A 13560-nucleotide genomic window follows, 5' to 3' on the forward strand; every position below is an offset into this window, starting at 1 on the left:
ATAAACTTTGCTCTGTTAAAACAGTGCCTTAAGAGCTAGTCTGACCAACTAGTAGTTAGCCAAGGTGTAATCAGTCTTATGTTTTTGGATTTAGCCTAGACTAATCTACATTTTATGTAACTAAATTAAAGAAAATATATGACTAGGCTAACATACAAGACTAGCCTTTTACCCCATTTGCGTTCCACTGAAGAAAGTCGTAAGGGAACATGACAACAGAATTGATTTAGGAGTAAACCATTTTATTACTTTAATAATAATAATTTCAATGTAATATGAAGTAATACGGTTTTGAAAAAACGTCTCTTATGCTCACTAAGGCTGCATTTGTTTGATCAAAAATAGAGTAAAATCAGTAATGCTAAATTGTCAGCAGGCATTATTAGTGTCACCTTATTCTTCAGAATTTCTCATCATCACGATTTAAAAAGCTGTATTTAAAAACAATATAATGGTTAAATCACTGGGCTGGCAACACAAAGGGCACAGGTTTGAACCACAGTAGGGTTTATCTAAAGAGCTACCAAGAATTACTGCCAGGATTGTACCTTTGAACCAGACACTTAACCCCACATTGATTTATAGTAAATGTCCCTGCGATTAGTGCAGTGTTAAGCATTTGTTAAATGTCAAATAACTAATTAAAAAAAACAATTGTTTTCAAGACCTGCTTCCAGAAGTCCAATTTATGTAAATTTATCACCAAGAAGCAATTTTGTTCTCCGTGTACACAAATGGTTAAATGACTGTAGATAAATGACCGTAATATGCAGTATTTTTTGTATGTTTTTGAAATGATGAATCATGAAATAAATGAGCTTAATATCCTTTCAATTGGTTCCAGGTCTTTAAGACTCACTCCTGCTTTCAAATTTTACTCCCAACCTCAAAATCAATTCAGAGTGGTTCTTGAGAAAGACAAGAAGGCCTTGTTTTATGGTATTTCTTACCAATATTTTAGCACATAGAAATGTGGAGAACATCTTTCTTCAAAGAGCTTATTTTCTTTTGAACTTTCTGTGCCAGGCTTGATGTTCAGAACAGCTTTAAAATGCATTAAAAAGTGCCCCAATAGCTGATAACTGCCCCTTGTGCGTCTGCCACACAGCTTGAAATGTTCTCTTTCATTTTCTGTCTGAGGACAAATTGAGGTTTTGTTGAGCCATATTGATTTTCACCTTGGCGTGCTTTTGCATTTTCAAATAATCAGATGGCCTGAAACGTTGACGTTTTTATATGCTCTTCATGTGAAGCGAAAATGTTTTGTTTGTATTCATGTTGCTTCTAGTGGCTGTATCTATGTATTCCCTTTCTTTTATGTGATCGTCCTTGCATAAACAGTGAGAGTGAATTTCCACAAAGGCCTTTTTTGGTAAACGTACTGCCGTTTTCCATCTCTATTTCACACACTGTTTCTCTCATTGGTTGTTTCTCATGCACAGGACATTCTGAACAACTTGGATAACACTGGCTCGTGTGATCTGGAAGATGATGACCTCATGCTTGATCTGCCAGAGGACGGGGCCTTACTCCATGGTTGGTACACACACATAGTGTAATTGAGTAGTATAACCGGCAATTATTTACTAAGCCAAAACTGAATTCTAATTGACATGTAAAGTGCTTACAAATATGGAAAGTTTAATAGAATCATCTCTGCCTCACCGTTCTCTCAAAACTTGTAGATCTTTTAGTAAATTACTAAATAAATTAATGTCTCTCTTATTGTTTTGAACACCAATACAGGAGTTTACCATCAACTATTTACCTTTATAACCACAATAGTCCACTTGAATTGAATTTGTAATATAATCCTCCTTGTGTTTATCTTTGATTTATTAATACATCTTCCGTTTGCAAAGATAACTGATTAGAGATAGCTGATCAGATTTAATCATTGTTGATTGATCACAGCCAAGTGAGAGTGATAATCACTATTTTGAACGTGAATGACTTTTGTACAGATTTAATGAATTTAATGTGACACTGCTTGACTTTGCATGCCAACTGCCAAATACAGTCAAAACAGACTAAAGTAGTTATTAATGTAACCTTATACACTACCGGTCAACAGGTTTTTTTTTCTTTTTAAAGAGATGAATACTTTTATTCTGCAAGAACACATTAAATTGATCAAAAGTGACACTAAAGACAATTGTAATATTACAAAAGATTTAGTTTTAGTTTAAGTCAAACAAAGAGTTATTAATCGAAGAGTCTTAGAAAACTGTCATGGTTTCCACACACACAGCTATTTTTTAACATGCATAATAATAAGAAATGTTTCTTCGTAACCAGCATATTTGAATAATTTCTGAAGGATCATGAGCCTTGCTGAAAATTCAGCTTTTCCATCAGAGGAATACCTTGCATTTTAATATTTCAATTAAATTAAAATTGGAAACTGTTAAAAAATGTAATATTTCACAATAATGCTGTTTTTACTGTATTTTTGATCAAATAAATGCAGCCTTGGCGAATATAAGAGACTTCTTACAAAAACATATAAAATCTTACTAACCCCAAACATTCGAACGGAAGTGTATATTGTTATATTGTACTTGGTGTCCTGTAATGGCACATACTGTTGAACAAATGCAAGTGTATAACAGTAAAAACACACAATAGTGCCTTTGTTACTAGCCTATCATGAATGAGTTGCTATTCAAGCAGCCCCTGCCAGGAACACTGAATACCGAACGTCAACTGAATCATCCAAGTGCCTCTCTTAGTTTTGGAAGAGAATGTCCTAGTGTGGCTTCCTGTTTTCTTCAATCTCAGAGTGTGATTTTTAGAGTGTGTGAGTGAGGTCACAGGTTGGTTACGGGTTCTGTAGATTCCAGAGTCTTGTGTACGTAGACAGATTCCACATTAGAGATGGCAAACAAAAGACTGCGTACATACACTTTATAGATGATATTTAAATGAATGAGTACACAAGTGATTCCTGTTTGGGACCGTTCTTTCAGCTGTTTGTCCAGTGTTAAAAAATTATATTTCTTTTGAGCGTCTGTGTGTTTGCTTGAATTTTGCATCGTGTCATGTTTACGTTCAGTGTTTTGGTCTGCGCCATCAGCAGGAATCAGTCTTTCACACTGCTGTGTGGTATGTGTGTGTTGTATTTATAGCCCTGGGCATCATGCCCTGCGGTCATGTGAGAGGGATTGCAGAGCCCGAAAGAGCTAGAGGAGGGAATAGATGACTTCAGAACCCCCTCCCCCTTGTCTTTCCCCTCCCCGTCTGTCTGTCTCCTTCCCTCCTTCGTTCTTTCCATGGTCGATCTGTCCACTTGGCAGGCAGGAAGGCCTGCTGTTTTGATGCTAGTTCCTGTGACCAGAGGGGAGACCCTGCCCGAGGGTTGTACCGACTTTGGCCGAGAGCACCACCATCAGTTCCCCTTCTCTCCTGAAGGCCCCACGGCTCAGGGATTACAGCTGTGTGTCTCTGTATGCGTCTGGTTCTGGTCACATCTCCCAGGGAGTTCCCAGAACTCATACACGCACACACACACCCACGTTCCAACAGGGCGGAAAAGTTATTGGATTTGCAGAAGCTCGAGTGGCCAGTGAGAAAGTCGTAGGAAGTTTGACAAACTTTTTAAAGTTTTCTACATTACATTTTTATTTTTCTACAGTTCTACACCACACAACTTTGGAATTTTTAACTTTGGGGAATTTTGTCCAGCTGTATTTCAACCTTTTCTTTTGGATGTGTCAGTCAAAAAAGACCATCTCTTCTTTTAGTTTTAAGGTTATTTGTATTTGTGTGGGTGAGTTTTGGACTGTTATTCAAGTCTGTTTTTGAGGCTCTGGCAGTGAACCGGAGAGCAAGGACAAGAGGAATGTAGCAGGTCTGTTTTGGAGCTTAGTTTTCTGTCTGTTCTGCTTGCTGTCTTTGTGCTAGAAGTGTATAGAAAGATTGAGAGAGTGCTTGTGTGTGTGTGTGAGACAGAGACATTTCGTATGCCTCAGTGTGTGTTAGTGTAAGTTTGCCTGATATTTCGCCTCAGGCGGTGTGAGTGCTTTGTATCGAAACTCTCTGAGCTCTGCGTTTGGAAGGACAAAAAAAAAGAGCTCTGCGTTTGGAAGGACACTGTACAACCTCCCAGAGAAAGATGACCTTCTTTTTCCAAAAAGTGTGTGTCTGTTTCTGAGCGTTTCTTGGAGACTAACTGAATCGTGTGGTTTAAAGTGAATTGGGTTTTGAGCGTTTGTTTATTTGTCATTGACTGCTGACCCCTCTGTGCATGCAGATGGGATGGCCCACTTCGAGCGCTCTGACAGGGGGGGCCGGCCGACTCAATGGAGGAGGAGACAGCAGAGATGGAGTGGAACGGATCATGCTCATAATGACAACAGGTGAATGCTTTGAATACACATTTCCTAATTAAACATGATAATAAAAACTTGGAACAGGAATTGATTGGATTCTGAAAAGTGAGTGTTACATACCAGAATCAAGAGCAGGTGTTTCCCATAAGTGGCTGTTAGGTTTTATATATTTATAATTAAAACGTTTATACTATTATATTGACAATTTTTTTTATTTTAGTTTAAGTGGCACATTATATTTAGCATCCAGGAAATTTTTTTTATAATACAGGGTTTGTATTAAATCTCTTTTAATATTTCTTTCACTCTGAGGCACATACATAATAAAGTTTTCTTTTCACCTAATAGTTAATGTAATTTAGTTGTAATGTGATGGTTTGGGGTCAGTAATATTTGAAAAAATATTTTAGAAAGAAGTCTCTTATGCTCACTAAGGCTGCATTTATTTAAAAGTAAAAAAGGGCTATTATGAAATAGTATAAATATTTAAAGGGTCGTTGATTATTTCACTTTTTAAGCATTAGTTAGTGTGTAATGTTGCTACTAGAGCATCCATGCTTAATCAGAGTATTCATTTAATTAAAAAATGTGAATACCCCAAACTTTTGAATTTGAGTGTGGATTGGGACATATAGCCACACAAACTGTTAGTCAAAGTGATGAAACAGAAGTCAGAATGACACTGAGGGACATTGTTAACACTTTATTTAAGCATACTTTAATTGCCAGGTATATACAGGAATAATGTCTTCTGGTCATTTAGAAATTATAAAGCCAATTTCCTGAACTTAAATAGCCAGTGTTGCTGTGTATGGTCAAGTAGTCAGTGTATTATGGTCAACATCATGAAGTTTGGTAGAAGCTGTTTTTGCAGTCTTTTTGAACTGGAGTGAAAGTTTTGATCTCTGAAAGTTGCAGTTTGTTTTCATCTCTTCTGGTTTGAAAAATCAAGAAAGTCATGATACAACCCATTTAAATCAGATTTTAGTTTCTTTTTCTTGTATTTTTTCTATAAACTATTAAATCTGAGCTCTTTCCTCAATCTATCTTTTAGACTGGTTGGGTTTCATTACGATCCCTGTCGTACAAGCCATCAGCCCCTCCATCCCGCAGTTCAGCATGACAGTCACACGGTGGCACTAGATGAACTCGCTCTCAAGCACATGGTGGAAGACTGCTCTTCTGTCAAATCACAGCTGTTCAAACTCAAGAGTCTGCTGCAGGTACCACACACACACACAGCTGGAAGAGTCATATTTGTACTTTTATATGCAAACCCAGCTGTTACCCTCTGAGCAGCTTTTAGTATGTGTAGGGGTTAAACAAAAAGAGAGAAAGAATAAAAGAACACGAGTTGTAAACATGAGTTTCATCTCCTTGAATAAATTGTCATTTTATGTAGATGGATGATGGTGAGATCACTCCAGAGAGTTTGGATTCCGGCAAAGATGACAGGAGAGCCCAGCAGGTCTGTTACGTCTCATAAACAGCCACCTTGAATAGAGCTGTTCAGCTTGTTGTGCTAAACCCTGAAAAGAACATTAGCATTTTCAAGCCATGGGCTCCCTCAGGAATTTCTAATGTGTTTTTATAAAAGTGGTATTCAAATGCTAAATGCTTATAGTTGAAGAGACTTTCCCAGTTTGTTCCACATCATCAATTACACACATTCATTTCTTAAAACATGAACTTTGAAGCTGCTAAAATGCATGTTGTGAGCAAGTTGCTACATAGGCTAAAACTATAAATGCATGAGAATCCTAATGTAGCAGCTTGTGTTTTTAAAGCACACAACATTTCCAGAATTCACATCTGAGCTGTGTAATTTATGAAGTAGAACAACGCTTTAATATATCTCAAGTTATGTTTACCACAGAACTCATTATACTCATAATTTGCAAACTGCTATTCTAAATAGCCATTAGTAATTCCAGAGGGAACCCATGGTGAATTAGTCTTCCATTTTGGCCTAAAAATTGATGTCAACAGATGCATGGTTTTTTCCATTCTGTGTACACTTGTTGTTAATGTGTATGACAATCTATGTTTGATTTTATTATTTGTTTTGTATTTGCGTGTCAGATGGAGGAACTGATGAAGGAGGTGGCACATCTCAGGGAAGAGCTGAAAAATAAAGATAAAATCATCACACGGCTCACTCAACAGCATCAACAATCTGTGAGCCATCAGCATTCCTCACACATTCACACTTGCACTCATTTTGACCATTTTGTATTGATTGAAAATACATGAGTGGCTAATCAGAGCCTGCACTTTCTCCTGAAAGATGCTAAAGTCATGCTAACTCCATGTCTGCATGAGTAAGATGAAATCAGGATGAGATGTTCTCTGAACAAACCTACATCTCATATTGTTCATTAACCTCACCGTTCCAAGCTATAAAAACAGTGAATGGCGTGCACTTTAACCCTTAATCCCAATTACTGTCACCTTCAGTGAGCAATTATATCATTAGCGCTAGTAAACTTGCTCACCTCTTTTGCATTATGCTGATTGCAAAGCAAAGATGAAAGCAATTGAGATTTCTTTACATTAGAACAAGCGTATGTTATTAGTGTTGCTCAAGGCAAGCATCAGTGCTATTTATACATTGGTAAATTTAAACGCTCCCTCACTTCACTACTGCCATGAATAATATCTCAAATTTGTGTGGCTTGTTAAGGAGAGGTGCTGTTACTAGCTACCTGATTTCAGAGTTTAGTTTTAATTAAAATAATTTTTTTTAAATTAAATTGTTTTAAAAATGTTTATCAGTTCTAAAAAAATTTTGATTGCAAAACTACTTTGCATAATTATAAAAATATACAAAAATATAAAAATATTTGTCACCCTGGACCACAAAACCAGTCTTAAGTCACTGGAGTATATTTGTAGCAGTAGACAAAAATACATTTTATGGGTCAAAATGATTGTTTTTTTTTTATGCCAAAAATCATTAGGACATTAAGTAAAGATCATGTTCCATGAGGATATTTTGTAAATTTCCTACCGTAAATATATCAAAACTTAATTTTTGATTAGTAATTTGGATTGCGAAGAAATTCATTTGGACAATTTTAAAGGCGATTTTCTCAATATTTGGATTTTTTTGCTCCAGATATCCAAATGGTTGTATCTCAGCCAAATATTGTTCTATCCTAACAAACCATACATCATGGAAAACCTATTTATTCAGCTTTCCGATAGTTTCGGTTGGAAAATTACTTTAGATAAGACAAAAACAGTAATATATGAAAACTAATATATTAAAGTTATAATAATAATAATAATAATTATTATTAATTGTATTAATAATATTCATAATTCATAATGCATTGTAGTTTTTGTAGTTTGTATGTCATGTCTGTCAAAAATAAAACAACTAAACTATCAGTTCTTAATATTGTCATATCTGATTAGCTAAAATAAAAGTTCTGTGTAGTTATAGGTCATAAAAAACAATAATGGTCAATTTCTCTCTACTAGCAATGCCCTGTGAACTAGCATTATTGGGTGAAAGTTTTGAAACGGATGAGATATTCAAACCACTTGTATTTTCTTTAGAACGTGTACAAATCTAATAATTGCGTTGATTCTTTTTCCCTTAGCTGGTGAGATGTCAGTGTCATCAGCAGAAGTCAGGGGTCAAAGGTGAGAGAAGAACTCATCATGACAAATCCACTCAGACGGTGTGGCGGCCACCCCATCATCACCCCGCTGTGAGTCATTTCTTACTATCTGGCTAGCGACGTGCATGTCAACATGATCGCATCAAGGCACCCAAAACTCTCCCAAAATGTCAGTGTAGTGAGACGAGTGTATCTGTGTGTGTCCTTGGTTGAGCTGTCTGCCGCATTTTCATTTCCTGTTTTCCCCCTAAACCTCTCTAGGCTTTATAGGTGGCTAGTTGTTTACAAAGGGGGGAAGCATATGTGTTGTCAGGGTTGACAAATCAGACAACACATTCCTTCTGTTCTTTTCCTCTGCTCCATCCTTCTCTCCCTTGCGTTTGTTTTTCGTGGTGAAATAGCCCGACGCTCTCTTAGGACGCCCTGAGCTGAGGCTAGTTTGCCGAGGTGCCGATTTGGCCAATTTACAGCTGCAAGGGGAAAACGGGCATCTACTACAGAGTGCAGAATGATTGTCATCTCCTATTTAAGTGAAGCTGTGTTGCACCTACTCCGGTGGTTTAGCTTTCAGAGCCCCAGCCTGAGATGTTCACCATGGGATGTGTTCTTATTGAGGACCGGCACACAATCAGTAAAGCTAACGGCACACGGCGAAAGACTGGAGTCAGGAGGGATTATAGGGAGGAGAGAGAGATGAGGGAAGTAACAAGCGATGGATGAGAATTTGGAAGTGGAAATGAGGAAGAGAAATAAACTGTTATATGGGATTGAGGATAGCAGGACTTGTTCATTTTGCACACATATTAGTGTTCAAAGTTTCATTTTCTTTGCCTGTATGACTTCCCCACCTACAGTATGTGACTTTTAACCAACTTTTTTCTGTGGGACATAAATGAATATGTTTAGAAGAATGTCCTGCTGCTCTTTTCCATATAATGAAAGTGAAGTGACCATGGCTGTCAAGCAAGATTATCTGTCAGAATTAAAATTTTAGTTTCTGACACTATGCAGTTATATTTCTTCTATACTTCTGCAGTTTTTTAAAAAACTTGGAATGTAGTGTAAGATTCGTATGGATTACAATTAATGTTTTATGGTGATTTTTTTTTTTTTTTTAAATTTGTTCTTTTGGTTACTTAACGGTGCTTGGTCCCCATTCACTTTCATTATATGGAAAAATGTAGCTCTGACATGCAGATAAACCATGCGTTTCATTGGGGAAGAAACCAAGCAGGTATAGACAGCACAAGTGGGTGCATTTTTGTTGTTGTTGATAAGATGTCTATTAAAATCAGTTCTTAGAAATGGCAAAAAATATTAGCTTAAAGGAAGATTAAAGTTCACCCAAAAATAGAAATTTTTCGTTTACTCACCCTCATATTGTTCCACAACCATGTGACTTTCATTCATCTAAGCAGCATAAATGAAGAAATCCTTATTAAAATATGAGAGAAAATGATTTGAGAATTTGTTTTTTGGTGAACTGCCACAGGTTTTTTGACGGGATGTTAATAGTTAAACTTAGTTGTCATGAAACTGCAAACAGTCTAGGCAAATGTATAGCATGTTAACATACTGTAGTGTTTAAACTGTGGTTGCTGGCTTTAATCATAACTCAAACACTCAAATATTTGTTCTACTTACCGTGAGAGTGTCATGTTCCTGGACGGACTTCCTTTGTCCTTGGAGCAACATTCCTTTCAATCGATTATAGACCTCACTCTTTTCCTAATGCTAAATTAATGCCTAAAATAGGAAAACATTCTACTTGTGTAAATTACATCTTGTACATGAATTATGTACCAGATATCATAGCATCTTTTGTTTACCCAAGTTGTGTCTTGTAAAACAGGTATTACATATTGTTCTAGTCTACACACTGCCATTTTTAGAGACATCTGCAAATTGCGTACTAATGTCTATACTACATTGAGTGCATACGCTGTAATGCTGCCTCTTGTTCATTTATGCATTAAGTGAGTCTTGCTGAGCCAGTATTTTGACTTGTCCAGTTTACAGCTTATTCTGGCCAGGATCCCACTTAGACAGTAAGAAACCTGCTCTTATGGGCTGTTTAGAGGCAGGTGAATCTGAAATGGATAATACCAGACTAAACTCTACATTTCAAATAATGCCAGATAAGTCTCCATGAATGGATTAGTCTGTCCAAAAGTACACATACTGTAGTTTCACAGAGTTAAAAACAAGTCAAATATACAGTTGCACTGGTGGTGAATATGGTAAATATCACTGGTGAATATCCATTTACTTGCCGTTTATCCCATCAAACAAAACCAAATATTGTTCAATTTCAGTTAGACTAAAACAGTAATTTTTCTGTTTTGAAATTTCATATAAAAGTTCAAATCAGAGTTTTGGGGTCAGTAAGATTTGTTAATGTTTTTTAAAGGAGTCTCTTATGCTTAGAAAGGCTGCATTTATTTGATCAAAAATACAGTAAAAACAGTAATATTGTGAAAAGTTATTACTATTTTGTAACAGTTTTCCATTTGAATATATTTTAAAATGTAATTTATTCCTGTAATGGCAAAGCTGATTTTCAGCAGCCCTTACTCCAGAGTCACATGATCATTAAGAAATCATTCTAATATGCTGATTTGCTGATCAAGTAAAATATTTCTTATTATTATCAATGTTGAGAATAGTTGTGCTGATTAATATTTTTGTGGAAACTGATCTTTTTTTTTTTTTCAGGGTTCTTTGAAAAGAAGTACAAAAAACAGCATTTATTTCAAATCGAAATCTTTTGTAACATTATTAATGCCTTTACTGTCACTTTTGATAAATTGAATGCATCCTTACTGAAAAGTGTTAATAGATTTCCAAAAAATGAAAAAAAATAAACAAACAAACATACCTTGCTCACCCCATACTTTTTCATGGTAGTGTATACATAAATTGGACTACTGTTGACATTGGACTTGTGCACTTGCTTCAAAAGATCCTTCAATTTTTGTCATGTATCCTTGGACAGACAGATGAACACCGTGGTTTATAAAGTTATTAAACAAGTCTAGTTTTCTGTTCATAATAAAAAGACTTGATAGACTCAAAGCCATGCTCACTTTCTGGGCATCAGATTTGCACCATACAACAGTTTGTTTTGCCTTTATCTCAACATTTTCCCAAACGTTCTTCTAAAAGGTTTGTATGTTTACGAACATTATGGTTGAGTGTGACAAAATATTAGAGGTAAAGGTACATATATCTGATCTCAGAAATTTCCCCAGTGCATGTGCAGTGTACACGCAAAAGGAAATATTATCTGTGAGATCTGTATGTGTTGGCTAGGAATATTGCATGCATGTATTGTGCATGCTTGCATTCAAGCCTTGTTCTTCACTGATATTTCAGTCTGATGTTCAGACATCCATGTTAGTTTGTCTTCTCAGAGGAAATGTGTGCCATTTCCCTTTGCTAAAACGGTGTTTTGTCTAGATTCACTGAGGTTTGTCTCTTTCCACTGCTGTGCGGGTGTCGTGTGTGTGTGTCACAGTTTTTCTGTGTGTTGCAGGCTGTACCCACTCCTCTCCTCTCTCCCTGGCAGTGCCAGTACCAGACTGCACCTCGTGCCAGCATGCCTCAACGCCGACAAAGTGAGTCATTAACCCCTGACCTCTGACCTCATTCCTTTGGCAAAATGTTCGGCTTGCTTTCCGCCACCGTCTCTGTCTCTTTCTCTGCTGTTTCCTTCCCTTCTCTTTCAAGAGCTGTCTCCCTATAGGTTTATGAATATATATATATATATATATATATATATATACACACACAATATAGTAACATGAGGCAGTGAGTCAGGGCTGTTTAGGTAGGATATCAGTTAAATGAGAGAGCGAGGAGGAAGAGATGTGGTGTGAGACAGTTGAAAGTGGAAGCGATTTAAGAAGGTTACAGAAAGTCAGCAGATTCCCGCTGGGCAGTTTTGAAGTGTCTTTGTCAGGTCTAGGTGGGTCACTGCACTGGTTGGATCACACCATCTGTGTGTTTGTGTGGATGGCCGTGCTGTGCCCTGTCTTCAGGTGTGTTTGTGCTGGGATTTTGGATACACATTGCTGTGCACCCGTGCAGTCAGTCGAAGAGCCAGCATTTGTTGTCTGAACCAGCATGAACACATGCAGCTGTAATAGATTGTGTGTGAGAGGGAGAGAGATATGGGAGTAATTCACTGTAGAAGAGCATTTTTATTTCTGCAGTTAAATTTTTACATTTGCTTTGTCAAAATTAAATGTTCTGAATATTTTTCTGAGTATAATTAATAATGGACAAACAGGTAGCCTTGTCTCAAACTCATTCCATTAACAGAGCTTGAAGTTGGCATGCCAGATCAAACAAACGTTTCTGCAAAGCCACAGGGAATTCGACCTACAAATGGTTATATTTGGTTATAGTTGTCTGTACATTAACCTGGGATAGGTGTGTAAGCCTCTTTTTGCCTCAGAATCAAAATCTAACAAAAATCAAATAACAAATATGATGTTGTGAGAGATTAAATTACATTGTGACAATCACAATTATGAAAAATGAATATAAGGCTGCGTTTACACTTGGCATTAACATGCGATCACCGTGATCCAATCAAGCAGATCGGATCGTCAGTCAATCAGAATATGGCGCGTCTACACTTGGCAACATCTGCTGACTTCTGTATCTGGATAACCGATCGGATCTGTCATTCCAGCGCAATATTTAAATAAGTCTTCAGAGGATGGCCCCGGTTCAAAGTTGACCCGAAGTGGTGTTTTTTTTTGTTTGTTTTTTTGAAAACCATTTTCAGTCACGGGACATTTTAGAAATCAAAATAAGTGTACGAGTCTCACTAGCGCTCCACAGCCTGTTAATTTCCGTGTTTCTTCTGAGAGTTTGTGAGAGAGGGGGCAGGGTTTTGCGTGATGTCGACCTGCGAATGCTGACACGATGGCTGGATTGCGTTTACATTACACTAAGATCTGATCACAATGCATCCTCGACTACCTCTGGACCAGGACACGCTGATTGGATAACATTCCGATCAGAAGCGCGTTTACACTTGTCTTTTTAATGTGTATGTGGACAACATCTGGATACAGGTGTCATGTCAAGTGTAAACACAACCAATGGTAGATACTATTGTTCAAATGTTTGGAGTCAGTATGAATCAAATGCATCAAGGTTTCCACAAAAATAATAAGCAGAAGAAATTTTTTTTTCCACAAATGTTTCTTGAACATCAAATAAACATATAAGAATGATTTCTAAAGGATCATGTGACATGAAAGACTGTTTTAAAAGTTCAGCGTTGCCATCACAGGAGTAAATTACGTTTTAAAACATTACAACTACATTTTAAATAACATTACAAATTACTTTATAAAACAGTTTAGAGCGCTTAGAAAGCAGCATTTTAATAATGAAATTGTGAAGATAGTCACAATTGTATTAATTAATTACTTTTCTTAACTTAGAGATGGAAATGAGCTTCCATAGATTAGAGATAGTATTTTACTTTGGTGGAAAAAAAAGCAATTAATGTTTTACAAATATTGACTCCTTTCCAGAATTTGAAGTCCATATTAATGAACTTAGAACTCATCATTATTCCA

General features: G+C 36.6%; 1 protein-coding gene across 2 annotated transcripts in view; it reads left to right on the top strand.

Moving 5' to 3' along the window:
- Positions 1–13560, top strand: part of LOC306850724 (serine-rich coiled-coil domain-containing protein 2-like) — a 51994-nt gene that overhangs the window by 29037 nt on the left and 9397 nt on the right. The window contains exons 5-11 of one of the 2 annotated variants that reach the window (XM_079386548.1): positions 1443–1536; positions 4253–4358; positions 5386–5554; positions 5734–5799; positions 6414–6509; positions 7940–8050; positions 11496–11577. In XM_079386548.1, the coding sequence (XP_079242674.1) occupies positions 1443–1536; positions 4253–4358; positions 5386–5554; positions 5734–5799; positions 6414–6509; positions 7940–8050; positions 11496–11577 (724 nt within the window). The remainder of the gene's footprint in view (positions 1–1442; positions 1537–4252; positions 4359–5385; positions 5555–5733; positions 5800–6413; positions 6510–7939; positions 8051–11495; positions 11578–13560) is intronic. The other variant, XM_079386547.1, reaches the window with a different exon arrangement.

The sequence above is a fragment of the Barbus barbus genome (assembly GCF_936440315.1).
Source record: "Barbus barbus genome assembly, chromosome: 30".
NCBI classification, from domain to species: domain Eukaryota; kingdom Metazoa; phylum Chordata; class Actinopteri; order Cypriniformes; family Cyprinidae; genus Barbus; species Barbus barbus.